The 25282-nt window shown below is 44.5% G+C and overlaps 1 protein-coding gene across 2 annotated transcripts in view; it reads right to left on the reverse strand.

The window, feature by feature from the left end:
* The window catches only part of RNF43 (ring finger protein 43), a 515152-nt gene that overhangs the window by 298844 nt on the left and 191026 nt on the right, over positions 1 to 25282 (reverse strand). For both annotated transcript variants that reach the window (XM_086954645.1, XM_086954646.1), the window contains exon 2: positions 16521 to 16643. In XM_086954645.1, the coding sequence (XP_086810771.1) occupies positions 16521 to 16643 (123 nt within the window). The remainder of the gene's footprint in view (positions 1 to 16520; positions 16644 to 25282) is intronic.

The raw sequence follows: 25282 nt of genomic DNA on the forward strand, positions 1-25282 counted from the left end.
GCTCCTAAGCAATACGCAGAAAGTGTTAAAAAGTGCTAGAATATGTAAGTGGTGCAAAAGGGGTAGGGAGAACCACCCTTCTCCCTAAACTGTGGGAAACCACTGACAAAACACCACAATAATTCCTTGCACACGCTATGGAGTAATCACAGTAAGTTAATAATGGTATAAGAACAATCTTGATCCGTTGTTTGATCATGTAACACTATTTTTATTCTTCTAGTGATAGAATAAAAATTGTGTTACATGATAAAGCAACGGAACAAGATTGTTCTTGTACCATTATTCACTTATTGGGTTTACTACATAGCGTGTGCAAGGGATTGCTGTGTAACCTAGAAAAATTGGTGCAGGTCTTTTGAAAATTAATTAATTGCGCTTGAGGGGGATAAATTCGAACCCAGGAGGAAAGCAGCCCTTCTTTTCGGGCATCTAGGCACAGAAGGACAACAAACATATGACACTTTGCCACATATGTTACCTCCTGCTCATTTTGATGACTGGAATGAATATACGGAGTCAGTTGCCAGATTGGAGCATGAATTCACAGAACAACCAAGTGTTCTCTCCATGAACATTTAAACTTCTTCAAAAGGAAACAGTCTCAAGAGAAAATTGTGGAGGAGTACGTTTTGGCACTTAGAAATTTGGCGGCAAACTGTTTTTTGGCAATGCATTGATATTTTATCTCAGCGATCAGTTTGTGTACAGTTGCAACTCCAAGAAAAATCAAGATATCTGCAGTGATTCCAGTCTCACTGAGGTGTTAGACATTGCCAAGTCCATCGAGCGTTCTATTATATCTAGAAAATGCACAGTCAGCGATTCTGTTACTCACACGGTTAGTATGATTCAGGATTGTGATACTGTAAATTCTTTATCTTTCAAGGAGAAAGGCATGAGGTTGCCACAAAGGAAGAGTGTACCCCATAGCTTTAGATGTTGCTTCTAGCTACATATGAACAATTATCCCTCTAACCCTACAGTAGGTAGGAGATGAAAAAGGTGTCATAAAATGGGGCACTTCCAGAGTGTATGTAGGGGTGTCAAAGGCTCTGATACCCGATGCGGGTCAAGTTGCGCTATATAAAACTATGTTAAAAAAAGTGCTGATAACAATTAGGTCTGGTGTCTGTAGCGAGTGTGTTTCAGAAGATGATGGACCCCATTTTGTCGGGCATTATTAACACACAGGCTTATCAAAATGATGTGTTAATTTTCCCAGAGTCTGTTCTGGAACATAACTTGATCTGGTCTAAGGTACCTGATGTCTTCAATGAAGTAGGCATTACCCTCAAGCCAGACAAATGTCATTTTTTGGTTCAAGATATAGAGTACTTGGGGCATCACATTTCCTTGGATGGCATTACACCCAAATTTTCCCTGATACAGGCTACGAGTGAGGTAGTGCCACCCAAAGACAATTTTTTGGGAACGAGCGAGTACTACTCAAGGTTTATCCAGGGATATGCAGTGGTGGCCCAGCTGTTACGTAAACTACTACAAAAAGGTGTGAAATTTGTTTGGGACAATACAGCCGCCCAAGCATTTCAAACAATAAAGGACCTGATTTTCAAAGCGCCATCTCTTTCCCGTTTTAAACCATGTTACAAATGCATTCTTACATTGAATACAAGTCCGGTTGGTCTAGGAGCAATTTTGTCTCAATTAGTCCAGGGTAACGAACACACCATTGCTTTTGCCTCCCGCTCTTTAAAGCGGGTGGAGTCTTATTACAACACCATTGAGGAAGGTGCTAGCTTGCTTATGGGCAATTGAAAAATGTAAGACTTTCCTCTGGGGCACACATTTTGAGGTTTACTCAGACCATAAATCTTTACTTCATATGCTTAATGGTAATGGTCTGGTAAGGCCTCTGCCAAACTAGTCAGGCTGTTATCTCGCCTACAGGAGTACAATTTTACCATTAATTCTTGAGTGACTGAATGGATGCCTTATGTAAGGATGAGGTGTTATCAGTAATAGATTTTGTAACTAAAGGATGGCTCAGAGAAAGGTCTTTGGCTCCCCCTATTAAACCTCAGGCGGAAGGTGAACTCTCTTTATTGAATGGCGTTTTCATGAGAAATGTATGCATTCCACCATCTTTCATACATAAAAAAATTGATAAACGCTGCTCATCAAGGTCACTTAGGTGTAGATGGCACTTCTAAAAAACCTCAAATAGTTCTTTTGGTCACCATCATTGGTGCCGTGTTTATCTGACAAACTTGGGTAAAACATCAAACTACACTTCATATTGTACCACTTCCAGATCACGTTTAGACCAACGTGGCTTTGGACTTTGCAACCCCTTTTGAGGGGTTGTTTCCAGACCAAAATATATTTTGGTCTTCATAGACTATTTCACAAAATGCCATATCTTCAGCAAATGTTATTAAATTCTTGCAGAACATTTTTGATCTGGAGTTTATTGATCGTTTCCACATTAAACATTTGAAGGTGGCTCTATATTCACCCACTTCAAACGGTCTTGTGGAAAGGATGAATAGGTTTCTTAAATAGGGTGTTCAGACTGCAGTGGCGAACAAATTACCAGTGGAGTACTTCCTGATAAGAAAGGTTTGGGCTTACTTGATCACTCCCCATTGTACAACTAGGGTTGCACCTTTTCGCATTTTGAGGTCGAGAACACCAAAGTGTGAAGGTGATTGGATCAGAGACTTTGTGTCTAAAGGAAAAGGATGTCTCTGTGATGTTAAGAAAACTGTGAAAAAAGGCTTCTGCTGCACAAAGTCACAAAAAACATATTTTTAGAACATGCACAGAGTTAAGGTCTCTGATTTTTAGGTTGGCGATTGGGTGAGGATTAAACATCCCAATAAGGTTAAGAAAGGAGAGTCAACATTTTGGTTGAGGAAAAAGGGTGGTGGGGAAAACGTGCTCTGTAAAGCTTACTCCAGAAAAAGCCAAAAAAATAAACAAGCACAGAAACAGTTTTGAGCAAGACTATGATGGTGGGGCTTTCTGGTTTGCAAAGTACAGCTCATGCAATGTTGGTGCAAGTGCCGAACCTTCTGGTTCCACTTTATTAGATTTTACAGAGCCAGTTTGGACTGATGACGTACATGATTTAATTTTTTCAGATAATTCAGACTCACAAATCAGTGGTAATTTTAGTGGCTCTGGATCTTCAGAGGCTTTTGCGCAATGCACCTATGCCCTCCAGCTTTAAGACTTTCACATGAATTGATGTGTATGAATTGATTTCCATTATTCATATGTGCTAATGCTTTATTTACTTTCTTGCATTTTAGATTGTTACTCTTTTCTTTTGTAAAGGAGAGAGAGGATGTAGTGTTCTTACTTTATTTGTCCTACCTTTGTCTTGTATCTGGGCTCATGCTGGCCCATATATTTATGTTTGTATTAGGCTCCCTGTTCTGGGTTCCTTCTTCATGTTTCCAACTCCAGTTTAACCAGTTGGAATTGAGAATTCATGGAGGAAGGATCTTCAGGACGTGGGTCCTCTGGCTGAATAAACGTACTACTAAACTACTCCGTCCTGTTTTGCCTGTTTAATGTGCGAGAGGGCAATCTTCACACCCAGGCAGCAATGGGGCACAGAGTGCAGGGGTAATCAGGATTGTGTAAGGAGTCTGCTTAAGACGGGTGGCTGCAGGGAACAGAGGGCCGAGGTGGTTAGGAATGTGTAAGGAGCCCATGCAGCAATGGGGCTCAGAGTGCAGGGGTAATCAGGAATGTTTAGGGAGTCCAGGCGGCAGCAGTAATCAGGAATGTGTAAATAGCCCAGGCAGCATGGGATTCAGAGAGCAAGGGTAATCAGGAATGTGTAAATAGCCCAGGCAGCTTGGGGTTCAGAGAGCAAGGGTAATCAGGAATGTGTAGGCAACCTGGGCAAAGGGGTGGGAGTCGGAGAAAAGGGGTAATCTGGAATGTGTGAGGAGTCAAGGCGCAGAGAGCAAGGGTGATAAGGAATGTGTCAGTAGCCCAGGCACCGGGGTGGGGGTCAGACAGCGGTGGTAATCGGGAATGTGTTAGGAGTCCAGGCATTGGGCCAAGGGGGTGAGCATCAGAGATCAAGGGTAATAAGGAATGTGTCAGGAGCACAGGCACTGGGGCAAGGGAGGGGGGGAAGAGGAGGGGTCAGAGAGCAGGGATAATCGCCCCACCACACACAGAGCCCCTCCACACACACAGAGAGCCCCCCCCCACACACACACACACAGAGCCCCCCACACACAGAGCCCCCCCCACACACAGAGCCCCCCACACACACACACAGAGCCCCCCCCACACACACAGAGCCACACACACACACACACACACAGAGAGCCCCCACCCCCCACACACACACAAAGAGCCACACACACAGAGCCACACAAATAACTTCCACTTAACACACAGAAGCCTCTATAAGAATTTTAGGTGGCATTTCACTGCAAAATCAGGGCCAATGGAAAACATGTGCCCCGTATCATTCTCCATTGAAGCAGTGGATACGTGTGGCATTAAAATGAAAAGGACTTTAAGGCTCAGCATATCATCAGCCTGAGAATACGACACCGAGTCCAAGCTCTGCACACCAACTTCCTACTGACCCACCAGTGGATCGTGTAGAGCAACCATGCATGGTTCAGAAAAATCCAGTGAAGCATTTTGCATCCAGGGTCTCCTACCTTGGCGTTGTCAGTTTGGTTAAAGTTGTCCCCATTGCAGTAACACATGCTGCTAAGGTAGAGAGGCTAAGGTTGGATACAGCTGATATTCCACCCTTCTCTCCCAGGCCACACCGAGTACCCACAATCTAGCATGGAAAGGGAAACAGGACAATAATACAGCACAACTACTACCGATAGCTAACCGGACAGACATCTTGGAATGGCAGATCCCGGCTGCCTCGTTGGTGCTTCCTTTTGTCACTGCTACCCCGGGGGAGCCCAGCTGAGTCGGGGTGAATGTATGACATTGTTATACATTCTGTCCATCAACTGTGCTTTTTGTAATTTTCACCACGAGTGTGCTGGGTATACTCAGACGTGAGACCCAGGCTCTCCACACCACTGGAGTCAAGCTATCCAGGCTGAAGAAGGCTGATAGCCAGAAACCGGTCCTTGGATGCTTGATTCTGGTCTGGGAAAGACATGGCTTGGTAGTTCGGACTGGACTGTTCCCATGAGGCACAGGGTCAGAGCTGATTTGCATATAGCCAGTGTCTAACCCAGGGTGGTGTGGAGTGCAAAAAAACGATGGATTTAGGCCCAGATCCTTGTACTGGGGTGAATGTATGACATTGTTCTATATTCTGTCCATCAACTGTGTTTTTTGTAATTTTCAGCTGAGTCGGGGAGCGGCACAAGGAGTGGCGTTGGCTGGAGAGGCTGCTGACACGGATGCAGAGCCGTCAGGACACTCCTCCTGTATGTTTGCCACCAAACTCCCCAGGCCATTAACGTTCGGACGTCCCATGCAGTTTAAATGTTGCTAAGTGAGTTCAAGTGCACAAAGCCACAGGATTATGGGGCTTATTTAGAAGCCTCTTGCGCAGCCAGTGGCTCTCTTTTAATATGGGGAAAAGTGACGAACCAGCGGCGCAAGGGGCTTGTAAATAAGCCCCATGTATGTAATAAATTCATCCCAGAATGTGTGTGCTCAAACAGTGAATCCACTGGCATAGCAAAAGCAGAACTGTAGAAGATAAGGCTAGGCAAAGACTCAGTGGGGGAGTGGAGACCCTGACAGGTTGGGAAAGGTGGGAATCCCAGAGTAGACACATCAGGCAGGAGCTCCACAGGAGATGTGAAGAACATGAATAACACTGGACAACAATCGTGCAGGAATACTTCAGGAGTGTGCCAGAGCAGCAACGCCACGAATGAGACAGGAGACTTTTTCGGGCAGGAGGATGGGAGCGCAGGAATATCACGGGATACTGGGAATGCAGATATCCCACTCAAGAGGATGGGGCCGGGACGCTATGGGAGGCTGAGGGGGCAGGAATACCGCAGGAGGGGGCTAAAGCTTAAATACCACTGGGAGTGATCGAGATTAGCAGGGCAGAGATAGCACCACAGCGGGACAGCAAGGATCAAACTCTGTGGGAGATTGTGACCGGCGCACAGTGGGACAGTCCCAGGGTAGAAACGCACTGGGACAGTGGTAGGACAGAGCAACAATGAGCAGTTGGGAATGGCAAGAAGATCTCACTCTGGGGTTGGTAGGGGTGGAGTACCACTAAGGCTGGTAAGAGGGGTGTACCAAGTGAGACTGGGGAGTGTGAAATAGAAGCAGTTACTTTGTGAAAAACGCTGGAGGGTGGTCCGTGGAGAATTTGGAGATTATTGATTGCATGGTGGCGCCCCCAGATGTTCTTGTACTGCGTACAGTGCTGTGGACGCGCAAATAGCCAGAAATACGTGAATTGCTTAAGACAAGCTGCGGCTGTGTTTTTGGCATATGCTGCGCTGCGGGAACGTGTCGGCGTTATTTCTTGTGAGAATATAATGTACATGTGTCAGAAGTGAGAGCAGTGGGAGGATGGAGAGACGGAAGGGTGTGGGCAGAGAGAGCAGTGGTAAGAGCAGGAACGGCGGGGAGGGGGGATTAGGGAGCAGCTGAAGGGAGGAAAACAACGAGGGGGTCGGAAAGCAGGCACAACGAGGGGCCCAGAAAGCAAGCACAACAAGATAACAAATGCCAGAAAAACAATTACAACGAGGGAACAGACGCACAACGAGGGAACAGACGCCAGAAAAACAATTACAACGAGGGAACAGTCGCACATTGAGGGAACAGACACCAAAAAAACCATCACAACGAGGGAACAGAGGTAAGAAGAGGCAAGAAAACGGGCACAATCAGGGAACAGAGGCAAGAAAAGCGAGCACTCACCGGAGGACTTGGCAGCTTCTCTACTTCTTCCGGCAGCGGTCCAGCAGAAATAGCTTACGAAAAGCCCCAACATTGGGGGTGTGGTTTTCATTCTCTCCTCTTCCCATTGGCTGGAATGTAAAATTCCAGCTAATGGGAAGAGGAGAGAAAGAAAACATAAAGAAGCTAAAAAACACACCCCTGAATCCGGGCTTGAACGGAGTGACGCCCCACTCCTCCAATGGCTGGCCTCCGTTTTGGAAGCCAACCAATGGAGAAGAGGGGCAGGTTCAAGCTCCCATACTGAAGAACAAAATTTCTCACCAGCGAGACTGCACAAGCGCAGCCTATGCAGGCCGAGACCTAAAAAAGGCACGTAGGATGGAGATGGTTGGAGATACTCAATGAGCCTCAGAAGCAGGCGACACAAAGAATGGTTAAACAGCGAGACTGTCACAGCCAGGGGTGCCTACAGAAGGGCACAGGTCGAACAGGGAGAGAAAGTAGGCCCAGGCGGCAAAATAAAAGTAGCCACAGTTAGCAAATCAGATGGTTAAAAAGTGGCTCTTTTATTTACATATCATGGCGGTTTTACACTAATAAATACACGCTTTATAAGTGTGTTGCAAGGTATTGAAGCCTATATGCATGTGTGCTTGCTGCAGGTAATGCTTGCGGTAATATAAAGGAAATCAACAGTAAACACTAGCCCAGCAGACCATAAAACAGACCCATAAACAGCCAAGAAGCCACCCACACACTGACCTGTCAAACCAGCCCTTCTGGCGCTGTCAGATTGCCTTATGGGCAAATCCGACCCAGCAGAGGAGAGAAGTAAAAGAGCAGCGAGGAGCAGTATGTGGACATCCCATATTCGGTGGTGTTGGTCATGGTGAGCTTGTGGCAACAGCAGAGCAGTTCCACCACATGGAGGGGTTGCAGGATGACACAATGCCAATAATGAGAGCGCCATCGTGAACATGTAACCTTAGCTTCACTGCTGGAACCAATGTGCTTGCTGTTTACTGCTATACTAACAGCCACAGCTTTTGAGGGATACGTGTTCCCTGCCCTACAGTGGAAGGCGTTGTAACCTTGGAGAAGTCGATAGTAGGGGTAGTAGGGCTGGGAGATATAGAGGATACCGGGATTTTTTTATTTATTAATTTTGTATTTTAAAAGTTTTATATAGCGCTAGCTTGACCCGTAGGTATCAGAGCGCTTTACATACACATTGTAAAAAAATGAAGGAAATTGCATTACAAAGTAGGCAGACAATAAGGAAGCAAACCAGCGATAAAAAAAAAACACAGCATGAAAAATAAGTAAGCAGTGGAGGGGGAGAGAACAAAAAATGGGTGGTTAACACAGTACGGTCACCAACTGTCCTTGAATGTGAAGAGAGAGGAGTCAATTTGGATATTGTAGTCTAGGTTAGTTGACGTTGGTCAGGAAAGTATTTGTTAAGGAGATGAAGTTTTAGGTCCTTTTTGAAACAGGAGAAGGATGGGTTGCATCTGAGGACTCTAGGGAGAGTGTTCCACATCCTGGGAGCGTTGCCAGAAAACGATCGGTATTGGGTGGTTTTCTTTTTCAGTTTCGGAGGAATAAGAAGGAGTGAGTTGGAGCTTCTGAGTGTTCTGGATTGACCTGCTCTGACCAGTTTGTTGTTCAGGCAGTTGGGTGCCGGAGAGTGAAGGGTTTTGTGTGTGATGCAGGCCAGCTTGTAAATACACCTCCCTTCCATGGGAAGCCAGTTGAGGGAGTTGAGAGCTGGAGTGATGTGTTCGAATCTTTTTACTACAGATATGAGCCGAGCGCCCATGTTCAGTACTGCCCTTAGTGGGGCTAGGTGAGCTTTTGGAGTCCCTGTTAGGATGGCGTTCCGTAGTCTATTTCAGAGAGAACAAGGGATTGGACTACTGTCTTGAGGTCATCATGGGAAAGAAAAGGTTTGAATTTCTTGAGGTGTTTTAGAGAGAAAAGAGCACTTTTTGCAGAGTTTTTGATGTGGGCCTCCATTGATAAGTTCTTGTCAAGGGTGATGCCTAGAGACTTAACTGAGTCGGATAGGACAAGGGGGCAGTTTAGGGCAACCAGATTCTTGAGCCACTCTTGGATTGGTAGATGGTTGCTTTTTGGAGAGAATAGGATTAGTTTCGTTTTATCTGGGTTAAGCTTTAAGTGGTTAGTGTTGAACCAAGTTTGGATCTCTGTTAAGAGTGACATTGAGGTGTTGGATGTCGCTGGGAGACTTGATTTCGAAATAGATTTGGGTGTCATCAGCGTAAAGGTGGTAGTTCACTCCAGCTTTTTTCAAGGTGATTGTGAGGGGCTCCATGAAGAGATGACCTGAGCAGACAATAGAGGAAGGGAATGAATACTCTAAACATAGTACCATCGATCACACTTACTTGACACTGAACAACCGACTCCAGGATCAGAGAGGTGCGTCACTGCTACCAAAACGCAGATGCACCCGAAACCAGACAATGTGCTCAGTCAGGATAATCCAAGACAACATCAATACATTTGCCTAAACGCCTCGTTAGGGGCAGTAAGAAGAGGTGTAGCTTAGTCAGTAAGATTGAGGGGTTGGGGCCGAGGTTTGGATTTCATCCACATATGTTGGAGATTTGAGATGAGCGACAAAGGCAGTGTCGCAGTTGGAACTTGAACAGAGTGTTCTTCTGCCTGAGAATACTGGTCGTCGTCATCATCACCGTAATTCTGTCACTTAATTATCAAATACGAAGGACTGCGTGCCACTCTGAAGGAATCACCCACATCATTGTCAGAGTCAGAATCCTGCTCAGAGCCCGTGGCGAACATGGGCGAGGGAGGCTGCGGATCTGGGATGGATAGCTGGTCCACTGGCCGTTGACGACGATGGTGCAAGGGGTCAGCGGTGGAAGAGCCAGACCCGGTGGAAGACAAGGGCACCAAAGGCAATGAAGCAAACGATGAAGGAACCACCGTCGACGGTGCAGACGACGACGCTGGCAGAGGCGTCAACTAAGTTGTTGCAGAAAGATCCACCGTCGATGGAGCTGCGGTCGACGGAACAATCGTAGACAGTAAGATTGTCAGCGAAGTCGTCGGCGTTGATGAAGGCACCGTCGACGGAGCCGTCGTCGACGGAACTGACGACTAAGAAGATTTCTTGTGAGCTTTCGCCGACGATGACTTTGCTGACGACGAAGCTGATTTCTTCGTCGACGACGAGGCAATCGGTATCGTCGACGAGACAGTCTTGAAGCTAAGCGATACCTTAGTCGACATGGAAGACGTCGACATAGCAGTCGACGACGATACAGAGGATGATGTCGTCGTCACTGTCGCCGATCCGGAGACGGCTGATCTCGTCGTCGGGACGATCGTCGACGAGGAAACATGTTTCGGAGCAGAAACATGATGGGAGGCAGCAGAAGACGCCTGAGAGCCAGGTCTCGTGGGTGTAGAGGTAGTCGGAGGTGGTGCTGATGACACCGCAGGAGCCACAGACAGGGAAAGTTTCTTCCTCTTTAGAAAAGGTGAAGGCATATCCTGCACACTACTACGTTTTGAGGCTGCTTTAGAAGGTCCAGATTGCAAACTTTCTGCATCTGACAGTGCCGAATCCTTATCCTTAAGTCGCTGTAGCCAAATGAGGAGACGGCCTTCTCTGTCCTTAAGGGTCTTTGTAGAGAAAGTCCTGCAAAACTTGCATTTACCAACCTCATGGTTGGGATAAAGACAATAAATGCACTTCTTGTGGGGGTCCTCAGAGTAAAGGCGCAATTTCCCACAAGAAGAGCAAGGTCTAAATAAAGACTTCTTACTTGAAGACATGCTGAGAAGACTGGAAAACTTGAAGTTAAGAAAACTGAGCAGAGCTCAGGGAGACTCCCTTCACACAACGTGCAGTAGAAAATCTGAGGGTCTGAGCTCTGAGGAGAAGGTTCTGGAAGGGTGCTGGCACCTGATTGGCTGTAGTTTGGACTAACATAATGACAGGAATATGTTACAAGTGTTTTCTCTCTCTACCATGTATTCCTATGTAGGAATTGTTTTGGAGTATTTATTATGTATTTTCTAGTATTATTTCATGTGGTATGTATTTACATACATATGTTATTGGTATGTTATTGCTATTTTATTTACCTTGGGACTCCCACTTAGACGACGGGGAAAATTCAAGCATGTGAATCTATGAAAGACACCCTAATACTGGAGAATGTAGGCTCAAGGTCCTGTGATTCTGGGCAAATCACTCAATCTCCCCCATCCACAAAGATGAATGTTCCCTTGTGTAATGTAACTTGTGCGCAGTTAAAGTGCTCCAATATCTTCCGGCCCAGTACGTTCTAAACATAGCTTCCAAGGTTTCAGATTACTATACGTGAAGATGGCCGACAGGTGAGGAGTTCCGGCCGGGAGCTCCCCGGCCAGGGATTGCCTTTTGGCTCTGGTCTCCTGGAATCTAGCCCCTCCTTAGACTTTTCTGCTCACCTGGGATTATGTTGACTGCGGTCCTCGTCTCTCCATCACCCTCGACTGAAATAGAGTTCTTTCTTGAGAAACCGTGATTAGTGTTTCTGACTGCGGAGACCGAGTCAACATGGACGATGCGCTGTGGAGCGGCTTTGTTGGCTATAGAGGAGACTGGCTCTGGTTCATTCCTTCGGCCGTCACCTACCCAGCCGGACATTAGGCATGGTTCTCCTCGTCTCTCCGTGGTTGTCTCCTTCCTCCCACTCTTTAGGATGAATCATCGAGAATCTGCTGACGACAAAGCCTGTCTCGGCGAGGCCACTGCCTGGTCGGGATCTCCGGATGGCTGTCGAGTTTGAGCTGGGCCGAGATCAGCCCCACCTGACCATCTCCTCACCTTCCGGGTTTGGGCCGCTGCTGCTTGCCCTGCTGCCGGACCTCCTGCTTCGCCTCCTGTGGAGTCACTTGGACGCGCAAGTCTTATTTTTCCATGATCGGGTTACAGCGGCGGTAAGTACCACAACGATGTGGTCCTTTGCCCCCTAGCTTGTTTTTACTTTCAGAGGGGAGGCACGCCCTCCTGATCCCCGCTGCTGCCTCCCTTTCTTCCGGAGCTGTTGCCTTGTGCTCCTGAACAGATTTCCCCTAACTTTGTTGTTTTGCATTCCCTCAATTTTGTGCTGGAGGTTTATGGGTCTGTGTCCCCATCCCCCATCTTGACGGCCTCAACTACCTACAAAGTTCTCTCCAAGTTGCCGGTCCTAGTCTTGGTGTCACCTGCCTTTACATGACATCAAGCCCCCACCCCCAGATATGGATGGCTACAGCGAGACTCCCGATCCGCTCCTTCCTTTTTGCCCCTTCCACTACCCTTAGTGCTCGGACACAGAGAGCGAGTCTGGCACTGGACGATGAGATTCCGTGACCCACTTCGGACTATTGGGCACGTGGACTTTGATTTTGAGGGTCCCTTGATTTTCGTTCTTCCATTGACGGTTTGCCTGACTTTGCCCGTTTTTTCCTGCACACTGTCTATATTCCTTGCCCCCACCCACCCTCTATGCTCCAAGTGACTCGTATCTGTTTTACTTCACGCTATGGTAACTGATGTAACTCTGTACAACTGTTCTCATGGAAAGAGCTCTGATACCTCTGAGTCTAGCCAGCGCTATATAAAACTCTACAAATAAAATAAATAAACTCTAAAAGGCGGGTAAGATTGAGCTCCTGGGAAGGCTGCTCTTTTGAAGCATAAGGGTTAACTGTAAGGGAATGAATTTACGGACTATAAAACACAAAGTTTGCCTGATCTCGGTTACCTGACCACAGCAACAACCTGTCAGCCAGGTTCTACACTCGCTACCCTGGCATGTACTACTGACTGCCAGACAGGATCTTAACCCTCTTCCCTAGCCTCTACTACTGCCTGCCATCTATGGTCCACACTCATTATCCTCACCGACTATCACTTGCCTCCCAGATTCTACGTTACCGGCCCACCGGTTCTACTTTCACTGTGACCTTGACTTGAAGCTGAACAATGGAATTCGGTCTGGTCTGTTGGCAAAAGGAATAAGGGCGGATATTAAGGCAAAGCACGTTACCATCTCTATAGGGGTTTAAAACCTATGCTCCATGGGGCTTTACAGGTCTGCCCAAGGCCTGAAGAAGTTCCATGCCCAGTTCAAACACTTGATAGCATCCCACCATTTAACCCCCTCCTCACCACACAAGACACAACAGCATCAATGTCAGATGTGCACACGTTCACTGATCTCGTCTTAAGTAGGAAATCAAAGATGCGGCCCACTAAGTAAAGACATTAGAGAGGTGCAAAAATACCAAGAGTGAAAGGAGAGAGACCAGACCAATTGGGTTTCTAAGCCGCACTGAAACTAGTCACTCAGAGAAGAAGTTGCCACCTACGACGCTCTGAAATAGCTGTGAAGCGTGGCTACAGGCTTTGTAAGATATAAGGTCCACCATGACAGAAGTGTCCACTGCAGATAGATGCTCCATGGCGTCGAGTGCTGCCTGCTGCACATCCAAAGAGGTCAGAAGACCATGGCAGGGGGTTGTTGGAGATTTCAGCGGAACATTTGAAAATATTACAATGGCTAGGAAGCATATACTCTGCGAAAGTGATGAAGATTAGGGCAATATTTAAAGGCAAGCAGGGGTAAAGCTTAGAAGAAGACGTGTTGTGGGGTGGGGCCTGAAAGGGAGAATGGTGTGTGTGTGTCCATATACATGTAAGTGCCTGCATGCCCCTCTATGGTGGATAAGGGAGTGAGCAAACAGACGTGTTGAGAATCATCTGAGACCAACAACTATGTGACAATAGCTGGGTTGCTGAAGCCGAGACAACACGTGGGAATGACAGCTGGGGATGCACTGCAACCCAGACAGTATCAGGGCAGGGCAGGGCAGGGATACCCACAGACCACATCAATTCAGCCTTCACTATAACCCATCACAAGATCTTCTTGATTTGAACACTTTGTGACTGTGAACAGGAAAGATAAGCTGCCTGACAACAGCGGAAATCTAAAGGCCATGGGGCCTGCCAGAGTGACAGGAGAGAAGGACAAAGTGTTTCTGATACATAGGTACTAGTGACTTACGAAGCTCAAACGTTGTGGGAAATCCTTCCCCAGTGTTTATTCCACTACAAAGGCAGAGAGAGCAAAAAAGCAAACATACCTGTAGAAATCAACATAGAAAAAAGAAGTCACATAGATGGCTGTCACCGTGCTCACAAAATAATGGATATGTCACACAGCAACATCCAACAAAGTACGTTTGACCATACGCAAAGCAGTTTTAAAGCATGGGCAAAGTAGGCGCTTGCCCAGGGCCCCAGCCTTTCAGGGGGACCCATGATAGATCCTGCTCTGTTCTGCAGACAGTCCTGTCCCGATTACCATGAATGGTTCTTCAACATACATTGTTATAAATACAGTTTGCCGTTAATGTATCTATGGGTAATGTGTGGGAGTTTATTACAGACATTTTGCAGAAAATGTGGTATTTCAACACCATGCAACATCTATAAAAAAGTTTTTTTTAGATCAACAGGACCTCACATCTGAGAAATGGGAGGTGGTCACAGAGATTATTTGCAATAATATAAGTAAACTGAAGCTGTATTATGCTATTGGAAACACGCATTACAATCCCTGAATATTAAATGTAAACCTTTATAATTTTGACCAGTTTGCTTGTGCACTATTAGTGAGTTGGCCAAAGCGGACACGAAGGAAATCTAATTGGATCATGAAGTCAAAGCTGTTCTGAACGGGGGCCCAGAATATATGTGAGGTCCAGGGCCCCCAAAATCCTTAAGCTGTCAATAACTGTACGCCCAGCCTAAATACACCATATAATTAATTGGCTGTCACAGTACCCGGAAGCACATGTTACCAAAAAATTATGCACACACACAACTCTACCCACAACAGGAATGCCTAACCCCCCCAGATCAATGGGTAAGCAAATGGTAAAGTTCTCCAGCCTCCGTTGTTAGCCACTAAAATCGCACACCCATAGTTCAAGAAACATAACATAGCAACCAAAAAAAGCCCTTGACCTGGAAAAAACCTACAACACATCACACACTCAATTAGGTTCGGTATGAAACGAAAACATCCAAAAAATGTTAATTTTCTAAGAGTCCGAACACACTATAAGGCAATACCAATGGAAGAATGCGTTATGCGCAGCTATATAACACGTAACATATGTAAGACACAAATGTAACCCCCTGCAGCACATTGGACACGGGCTGTGTAAATAGGTCGAGTCACCTGTAGTTTTCTCAAATCCTGCTTTCATATTTTAGCTTGCCACTCGTGCACTGGTCAGTTCGCAGACATGATGTAATGTCCTGAACCGTTGGCTGTTCTTGGGTTCTTATTTGTACAAGCATTTGTAATACAAACACAGTGTCCTTTAACCACAGTTGACAAAGCATGAAGGGTTGGATTGTTATGGAGAATGTCCAGCTTTATAACATATTTATTGTTTCAGTACTTCCAAGTTTAGGCGATAAAAAAAAGCTGAGATATGGTACATAAAAGTGATACACCGCCAAAAAGAACATTTGCTAATGTGTGAAAGCTGTAAAAGGAACCTAATTCTCCTAATTGTACACCACGTTTAGTTTGTGTGATAAGGACGACAATAAAGTAACAATTTGGGGATCTAAAGCTAAGAATCAAAAGAAACCGTAGAAAATGTGACAAAAAACTAGGGCAGAAAACGGGTTCAAATTAGCAGAGAAGTGAAAGTGAAATCAAGGGAAGGGTCTACTGTAGAAAAGTGTAACAGCAGGCTACAGCAAAGGTCATATTCCGTCTACACAAAGGTGACTCACCATCAAGAACAAAGTTTAAAGACAGTCTACAGCAAAAGTGAAAGACCATACAAAGCAAAGCTTAAAGACGTTTACAGCAAAGGTGAAAGACCATCTATAGTCAAGGACAGTTTAGAGCAAAGATCAGGGAACATTAGCCACAGAAAATGCCTAAGACCAGATAGAACGAAGGACAAAGACCACACAGAAATAAATCCAAAGCCCCCGAGAACAAATACATTTCCCAGCAAAGACCGTGCCCAGTTACGTTTATATACTGTCTACATTAAAGGTCAAGTACCACCAACAGGAAAAATCAAGCAGTATGCATCACAGGCCAAGGGGCATCCACGCAAAGTCGAGTCTCATTTAAATAAAAAGGCCAACGGACATATAAGTAATGGTCAAGTATCCTTTAAAGCAATCATCAAGAACCGTAAAAAAGTCGAAGACAGTCGACCACAAAAGGCAAGGCCATCTCTAATTGGTACCAAGGTTCAGCATCCTAAGATTAAAGTCCTTATTAACGAGTCAGGAGATAGTTACATCGCTATGCAATGGATTTGGGGAATACTCATGAGTCTTATAGTACAGGCCTTTGTCACTATCCTAATATCACCTCCTTACTACAATGTAGTGTCAAAAATTCAGTGTCAGCTGCTGGTTGGAGCATGTAAGCAGTAGGAAGCTCCTAAGAGACAGAACATGTACCAGGAATAAAGGAGAGAGAGAGAGAGAAGGGGATACACTGGGAGGACCTTACAAGTGAGCTACAGGATTCTGCATCCCTAGTTTTACTCTACTTCCCACTTCAGTTAATTTAGAAACGGAGATTCCTTACCTTGTTGGGCAGTGATAAGCATGGGGGAACATCTCGTTCTGGACTCTCCAGCTTGACAATTGCAATAAATCCAGGTTTCGTTTGCTCATCTTCACTAGTATTACAGAGGGACAATGGATGAAACTGTGGAGAAAAAACAGAGTATGAGAGGGCAAGAAAATAACAAAGCACTGGAAATTACGCAAACCTCAAGAATTTGTTTTTAGTAGCAAAACGTACCAAACAACTAACACAAACAATGGGAAATGTGAAATCAAGAAATAAAGCACAAAACGAGTATATCAAATAGCAAACAAAACACTTTGCACTGGATAAGACTATCCAAGATGCTATTGATGTTAAATTGCAGTCACAGAAAGTGACATACCATGAACCACATGAGTATTATAAATACCAACTCCAAGTCATTCCAGCAACTCTGGTCATCTCAAGACCATCTAACCTGACCATTCACCATCCAACAGACACCTAACCCCATTATATCAAACGAAATTACCAGTAGTCCACTACACTATACTAGCAATCTGCAATCAATGCACTATACAACGTGCCTCCATCTTCAACTCATGAACCATTCAAACTGCTTTCAGCTGCATCAGTATGGTCCATCATATTCAACTTTTAGATGGTCGATGGAATTCCCAAAGCCATCCACCATCAAGCCCACTAACCACTCTCGTGAATCGCTTACGATTCGTCACTAAGCCCACCTCACTGTTCATGTTACTTCAACCCATCCCCACTCTCATCTACATTTAGTCTATATAGGACTTGGCAACAACTACAGGGCTTCCAAATTCTTAAATGTAATTAAAATAGAATAGAATTCCAAATCCAATTAATTTTGTCTAAAGCCTCACCCCCTACCCCAATTTTCTGCATTAGCAGATTATTCCAAACTTCTTTACAGAAAAGGCTGTTCGTTTGCATACATTTGGAGCTTGACCCCTTTAGTCCGGATAAACTCCCTCATACATATTAAAACAGAACTAACCGTTCTCACACATTGGATGGTCAAAATTTTAAGAAATGTGGCAGAAGAATTCTAGTAAAGAATTACTGATGCAGTGTTCTTCATAGTAAGCAGAACTGTCTGCGTTATTAGAACCAGACATTTCAGTTTTAAAATATACGTCATATTGTAGAAGTCTTATCACAACACCCAATGAAAAAACTGTGTTTTTCTGCAATGGTTTGTCAGTGGGTTGTCCTTATTTTTAGGTTGAAGCCTACCAGACAGTGCAGCTGTCAGGTTGTGAAAAAACTTCTTGGGGACATTCTCAAAGCTTCCCTGGGAATGCATTCCACCCATTCATTGCCTACCACTGGCTTTGTGGCTTGTAACTCACATTTGCTTGCTTTCTATTTGCTGACTTTATTTGTCTTTGGCTGTTCAGCATGTCCTTTTCCCTCTTGTGGTACACAGCTGATTTATCATAGCTCCTTGTATTCTTCCACCACTACTCGCATTCTGAAAACAGGCCTTTCAATTCAGTTTTTATATGGTCACATTTGCTGTGCATTCAAAGACAGAAGTCAAGTGTCAGGCTCTGTCTCCCAAGGGAGCTTGGTGTTTACTTTTCTTTCACTGGCTTCAAAGTGAGACGATTTAAGTGACAATCTTGCTGGATACTGTTGGTGGGAAAGGAAAGGTTTCTTTCTAGCACACAACAAAATGTAAATGTCTGTAAATGAACTGTTCAAATATTTTAGAATATATACGAACTAGGAAATCACAAATGAAGCAAACATTTTTTTAAATTCTAAAGTGTGGTGCAAACCAATATTTTAATACAATCAAATCAATACAGTAGGTGATGCCATTTCCACACATTATCATTTGTGCGCTGTAGAGCTTCATCAGTAAAACTGTTTGTGCAAATGTAATAATGGTCATTTTAATTGAACATGTGCTCTCTGTAATGGCAGTGTGCTACCACACCATGAATACCCCCACTTTATAACACCCCACTCTACTAAAGTCCATGTCACTTCACTCTATTACACTGCACTCTGACACTCCACACCACTTCACTCTAGGAAAGTCTAAGCCACTATGCTCTATGCCACTTTACGACTCTACTCCACTTTACTCTATGCCTCTCCACTCTACGACACTTTACACCACTCTATGCCACTCCACTCTAGACTATTCCACTGTACACTACTCTAAACCACTCCACTCTACGTCACTTCACTTCACGCCATTCAACTCTAACCCACTTAATTCTATGCCACTCCACTCTACAACATTCCATAACACACTACTTCCTCTACCCACTCTATGGCACTCCACCGTACGAAATGCCACCTCACTCTATTCCACTCAACACCCCTCCACTCAATGCCACTCTACTCCACTGTTCACCTCTCCTTCACTACACAATACCCCACTCTATGACACTCCACAGCTAGACACTCTCCTCTACGACACTAACTTTTAGCGATGCCTAACAGAAGCCACGCTATTGTACACCATGGCTAAAACACACTGGCAAAGTCAATAGCTATTGCATAGGCGAGATCTATTGGCTTTGCCATTGCATGTTCTATTATATGATTAATTAAAGGCAGACTAATTACTCATTTCCACAAATATGATGGGTAAACTTTTATCGTAAGCACATTTTTGGATAAATTAACCCTCAACACTGTTCATCAGGTATAATATTGGTACAAACAACATACAATAAGCCGTATTAGCTTGGTAGCTAGGGCATCTGTGGAGTGGTGTGGCTCACTGGTTAGAGGCGGCAGACCCGGAAGCAGAAAACGGCCCGGGACCAGGGTTCAATTCCCGACGCTGCAGGGTCGTGGACCTGGGTCAACGGACTCGATAATTCTCGCCTCGGTGCCTACTCTAACTATGGATCACACTCGGCAACTCTGGGCATTAAGCTTGCCTCATCTCTACAACGGCCCCCCACAGACGCCTGGGATGCCTGGTTTCACCTTGGAGATACCCAGAAGGGACCATCCCCAGCGGTCTTCAGCCCCAGGACACCCCGAGATGGGGTAACAGTGCGCTTTACAAGTATCATCATTACATTACATTACATTATTATTTATGATTAACAAAAAATATCAGAAATTACCTCTTCCCAAGGAATTATACCACCACCTTATATTGTCTGTGATATGTGTAATGCCATGCATTCAGCAGGCCTCTAATTTGCACAGGTTCTATAAGACAGTTCTTCGACTCACTGTGATGTAAATGTACAATCTCTTCTTCGCAACAAAGCTTTTTGTGAGTTCAATGTGTTACTCTCTGCTAGACTGAACTTCTTTTGCTGCAGACGCATACTGGTTTTATGTATGTGTAAGAGTCACTGTCTTTGGTCTCTTAACATAATGCCATTATCTCAGGCCTTTTACTTGCTGTAATAGGTATCTTATTAATTTCCTGTTAGTCTATGCTCCCAATGTGCCTTACTACTTACTGTGGCATTAAATACTAGTCTCTACTTTACATTAACTTTGAAACGTCATTACAGAAACTGAGTACGGAGATGTGAGGTCCACTCAGTGATGAGCCACTGCAAATAAATGAAGCCACGGTGCACCAAAACAGTAGAGGCCAGAGCACTGCAACTCATTAAGTAATCATATAAAGTTACAGCAACTTACAACAGGATTAGCAAGTAGCTAAAACTAAAAAAGGTACTACTTATTGCAATATGGTCAAGGTACTAGAGGGCTTCAACCCGAAGTATTAAGGGGGGAGGTGGAGGGCAGTAGTAGTAAATACAGTACAGTGATGGGGATAAATCCCACCATTACATTATTTTATGTCGGAAGCAAATGTACTCAATACGAGCTATTACCCATATTTCCCATCTTCTTTTCTTTGTTGGATTTCGTTAAAAAAAGGCAAAGTCACGCTAGGGAACATGGCCACATTCAATCAAACTAGAAACCAATCAAAAGTAATATATTTGCTTGATGAAACTCAAAAGTGCCATAAAAAAGCACTGATAACTAAGGGTGATAGGATTATGATATTTAGCAGCACTGCAAGCTATTGGTTCTTTATGGACTTTACCAGCATGCATTGTGATGTGAACACTCACCCGAGTATGATTAAAATAATTTAAATGCGGAATCAGTCACAGTCTCTTGAGAGAGTTTATGCTTTGCTGCTGCCCGTGAACAAGAAATAGACATTTTGAAAAGCGTTGGGCAGAGAAACATTATGAAGAAACGTGCTTTCCTTTGCCTTGCTGAGCAATTATTGTTGTCCTGGCGAGGAGTGTGCTTGTCTTGGGACAAACATGGAAAGGTAAGTGTATGTATGTATGTATGTATGTATGTATGTGTATATATATATATATGTATGTGTATATATATATATATATGTATGTGTATATATATATATATATGTATGTATATATATGTATGTGTGTATATATATATATATATATATATATATATATATATATATATATATATATATATATACACACACACACAAACACACCATACATACACTGTGGCTACACTGGAGTGAGTAATATATTCCGGTACTAACAATCATGATAGGTTACAAAAAATATATTTGTTAAAACAATTTAAAACCCGAGATGTAATAGACCACACAACCCAACTCTGTTCTCAAGTGGCACAATCAATCTCACTTTGCTGCGCAGCAACCAATCATCGACAGCAACCCACTCTCCCACAAATTGATGTTCAACCCACCTCCAGTGGCTAGGGCCTGGCCTACTCATACTTGAACCAGACGACCACACTACTACTCAAAAACAACACATAGCCTATCTACAACCACTATGGACGAACTGAAGAGCAGGAAATATGGTTAAATGAGAACGTTGCTGAGCAGCTAGCCCCTTACAGACCCAGACTCTAAGCCTTGGATTAGATCTTGATAAAAAAAAGCACGTTTGGAGATATTACTTTTCTTTTCCGTACCACAATTTGTAAACGTACTTAAATGTAAATGTATTTGCAAAAAAGACCTGCACAGTGTGCTGCCTAGGTCGGTTTCCCAGTAACACCCTGGTTTAATGAAATCTGGCATCAAGGGAGCACCACACACTAGATTCGTTTTGTGCAGCACCTCCTGTTGAAGATGATCCAACTATAATAATTATGTTCCTGCAAAGTGCTACATTGTGCCTTGGGACTAGGTGTGTTCTCCAGCAAATACCTACGTTACTTAAACAGAAGAATTAGCATCTAAACCACTTTAAAATGTCGGGAGCTAAAAGGTGTGCCGAATCCTGAAGCAGCCCCGAATTACATGTTTTTGTTTAAGTTCAAACATGTGGAGTGCGAATGACGAGGGCTCTGTGTCCCGTTTTATCATCTCCTTCCTTTAGGGGCACCATTATGCCGGCCATGTTTGTGATGACTATGCCCACCTGTACAGTGAGTATGTTTCCATAAATCTAATCCCAGCGCTCTTTACACCTTGACCCCCCTGATGGACATGAGTGTAATGCTTTGCTGCGCTACGAGCCTCCTGAGTAGGAGTAAGCTTGATGCAGCCCATGCTCCTCTGGGACCCACGGGATCTGTCCAGGTGTCTGCCCTCGTCTGGCACTAGAGCACACATCTGACATTACCTTCTCTGGGCGGCTCATAGGCAATGCCGTTTCCAAATCAAGGGTAAATCATGAATAATAGATAGCAATACTTTACTAAGAGCTAAAAGAGTGTTTCTGCTCTCCTCATGAGAGAGCAACATGAAAAGGGGCAGTACCTCAGATTCCTTGAGCATCACTCTGTCTTTTGCCTGACTAGTTTTTGTAAAATTGTATATAACGAAAATCTTTATTTGTGGCTTTTGATTGGAATTTGTCAGACTGATGCTAACCACCTTGAAAAGGTGTCAGAATGTCACAAAGAGGTACTCTATGAGCAGGACCACCGGGTCAGTGCTTAATTACTAGCAAAATCAAAGTTAGTAGTTTGGTGTAAACAGTTACCCCCAACTGAAACAGTAGCCACTCAGTCAACCCATCACCAGAACAGATATCACAACTTACCTGTCTATCTCGAGAGCTTAACACTCAATCCAGTAACAATCACAGGCAGTATTATCCCACTCTCAAATAACAGCAAGGAGCAGCACCAAACCCCAACTTCAACCATAGTAACTACCCAGCCACCCTAGTAAGGAATCACAATCGCACCATCATTAAACCACAGAGTGCACCCCTCAATATTGCCTCTAGTCAATAAGATTACAAGTAAACCACTTGTAACCGTGTTGGGAACCATCTAAACTACCTCCTACGAAACACGCTGCCATTTACCCCCAAACCTAATGATATGCAACACCTTCCTACTTCCTACTGCATTCCTCACCATACAACCAACCTCGAACCACAGGATCACTCATAGCTCTTCCAACACCAAGCTGGTCATACAACAAACCTATAATCAATCAAAGGAGGGAAACAACCAACTTCCTCCCACTGAAGTCTCCCTTTAAACTATTCCCGTCAAGCAGCACCATCAACATTGCTATGTGAGCAAGCAACCAAGCTGTTGGATGCACCATCCCACTAGCAACCAGCCACAAAATTAATCACAAACCATTTTCAATCACACAGGCGCCGTTCAAATTGCCACCCATCATGTCAAAAACTGAACTCCGAAGGCAAGTAGGGGCACCATCTATTCTCCTTCCAATCGAGTACAAATGTAATTGTGAAAATGTGCTGCCCCTTTCCTGTAATGTGTTTTGACGCATCTTTTGTATAAAGGCATGCATTTGTCGGTGAAGGGTTTTAAGATACAGTTTACAGGAAAGGCACTGTCTCGACTGTTGTAGATCACATTTCATAGGAGCTGTGTGGCTATAATTTGTCTTCTGCAGGCTTATTTACCCTGAATCTCAGGCTGGCAGCCACAGACACCACATCCTCTTCTAACTGCCGATGAGAAGGAGGAGGGAACCGAATCCTTTCAGACTAACATAGCATTACCAATCTGGGAGCTAAAAAAAATCATCTCCTAATTACAGCTTTGTGAGAGAAAAAAACATTTCTACGGCAGCCGCAAGAGGTGTGGTGGCATCTGGCAAAGCTAGCCCCACATTCCAGAGGATTCTCAAAACCTCTCCAAGTCCAAGAGTTTCCAACGCAGCTGCATGGAAACAAGAAGTAAGCCTCTCCCACCTCCAAAATCAAGTACCAGCAACTAATCGGCCCTTGTAGATTCAGTGAGAATGAATCAAACACAATCAATCACGCACGGAGAAAGTACACATTCCCCAACCTACTTCACTGACTACTATGCTGCACAACATTTCGTTTTGGTTACCAGGACAAGTCTGCAATAGTGGACTACACTGCTGTGCTGCAAAAGCCACCATACGCCAACATCACAAGGAGGAGCCTAAGGTGGTTTTGTAAAGTGGGTTTATGTTATGGTAGAATTATTCAAATATCAGTGTCACTGATTTGGGCTCAGCAAAGGTGTGTAGCTGTGGCAAGGTTAGAGATTCATCCTTCTTTTTACAGAGGCGGACCCGTGGTTCTGCAAAAGGAAGATTATTTGAGCAAAGGTCCAACGCTCAACTTTCTTTCTAGTGAGGTGGATCAGGAAGGAGTTGCATAACGTTCAGGGCCTACGGTACAAGATTTCAATTCTTTAGTGATCCTTAAATCCCTCTACAGTTAGGTTAATGTCTTTGGCAAATTACGTCATATGCCAGGACTTCAAAGCCCATCTGCACTGGCGGCTCCTACGTTAAGGCGGAGCAGAGCCACCCCACTGCTCTTTGAGCTGTGCAAAAAAGAAAAGTAAAATGATAAGACGTTCTCATTTTATTTTCTATGCGGGACTTGGAGCCAGGTCGGAGCGAGTCTGAGCTTGCCACAGCAGAGTGAGGAGTCGTTGGCCGGCCCATGTGCACTTAGCATGTTCTCCACCGGGCTATGTTGCACAGTCCATTGAAGAATATGCCCAAGCTACGAGGCACTGCCTGAGCGGCAAAACAGGCCACTCAGACTAATCACAACACTGCCCATGCAGCGTTGGGATTGGCTGGGAGTGTCAGGGACACTGGGTACTTCCAATATTGAGAAGAGGACGGAGGAGAGGCGTGCAGCGGCAGGGAAGTACGTCTATTTTACTTTCTTTTTCATCCCCCTTGCCTCACCACCGCCGTTTCGAGGCAGCCACCATTGCCCATCTGTTAATAAGAATTAAGAAAACAGTATGACATCGCCATCATACAAGTCATAACCCTAAATAAGGGATCAAGCAACCAAAATAAAGCAATACCTAGCCCTAAAATCTACAACAGTGAATATTTTTTTTTTTAACCTTTATTTGTAGTATATGCAGTTACAGGTATGGGCCTACAACCATCCCGGCCGGCCGCTAAACATAGCTGGAGTAAAGCCAGCGCTATACGTAATTATAGCAGTTCGAGAACCGGGATGAGAAAATAACAGTACAGAGCTTGCAATCATACACAACAGTTGAAAATCAGGATTCGAGAGGTTCATTTTTCAAATAGGAAACTAAAGAAGTGTCGCACAATCGTACTCAGTCCCTCAATAATGTGCAAAACAGGATATCCGCAAACAGTAGTGATATGAAGGAGTCATCTGGGGGCAAGATATACAAAGCAGGAGAAAGGTAGGCACAGCCCCATCAGGTAACAAGTCTAACCCCCACCCCTCAACACCAAACAGATCGCAAAGAGCATGAGTGACGACGACACTGAAAGGGAAAAAAAAACTAAAGGGCCATAGAAACAAATATCGATCAAAACACCACCC

The sequence above is a fragment of the Lissotriton vulgaris genome, chromosome 2_1 (assembly GCF_964263255.1).
Source record: "Lissotriton vulgaris chromosome 2_1, aLisVul1.2, whole genome shotgun sequence".
Lineage (NCBI taxonomy): Eukaryota > Metazoa > Chordata > Amphibia > Caudata > Salamandridae > Lissotriton > Lissotriton vulgaris.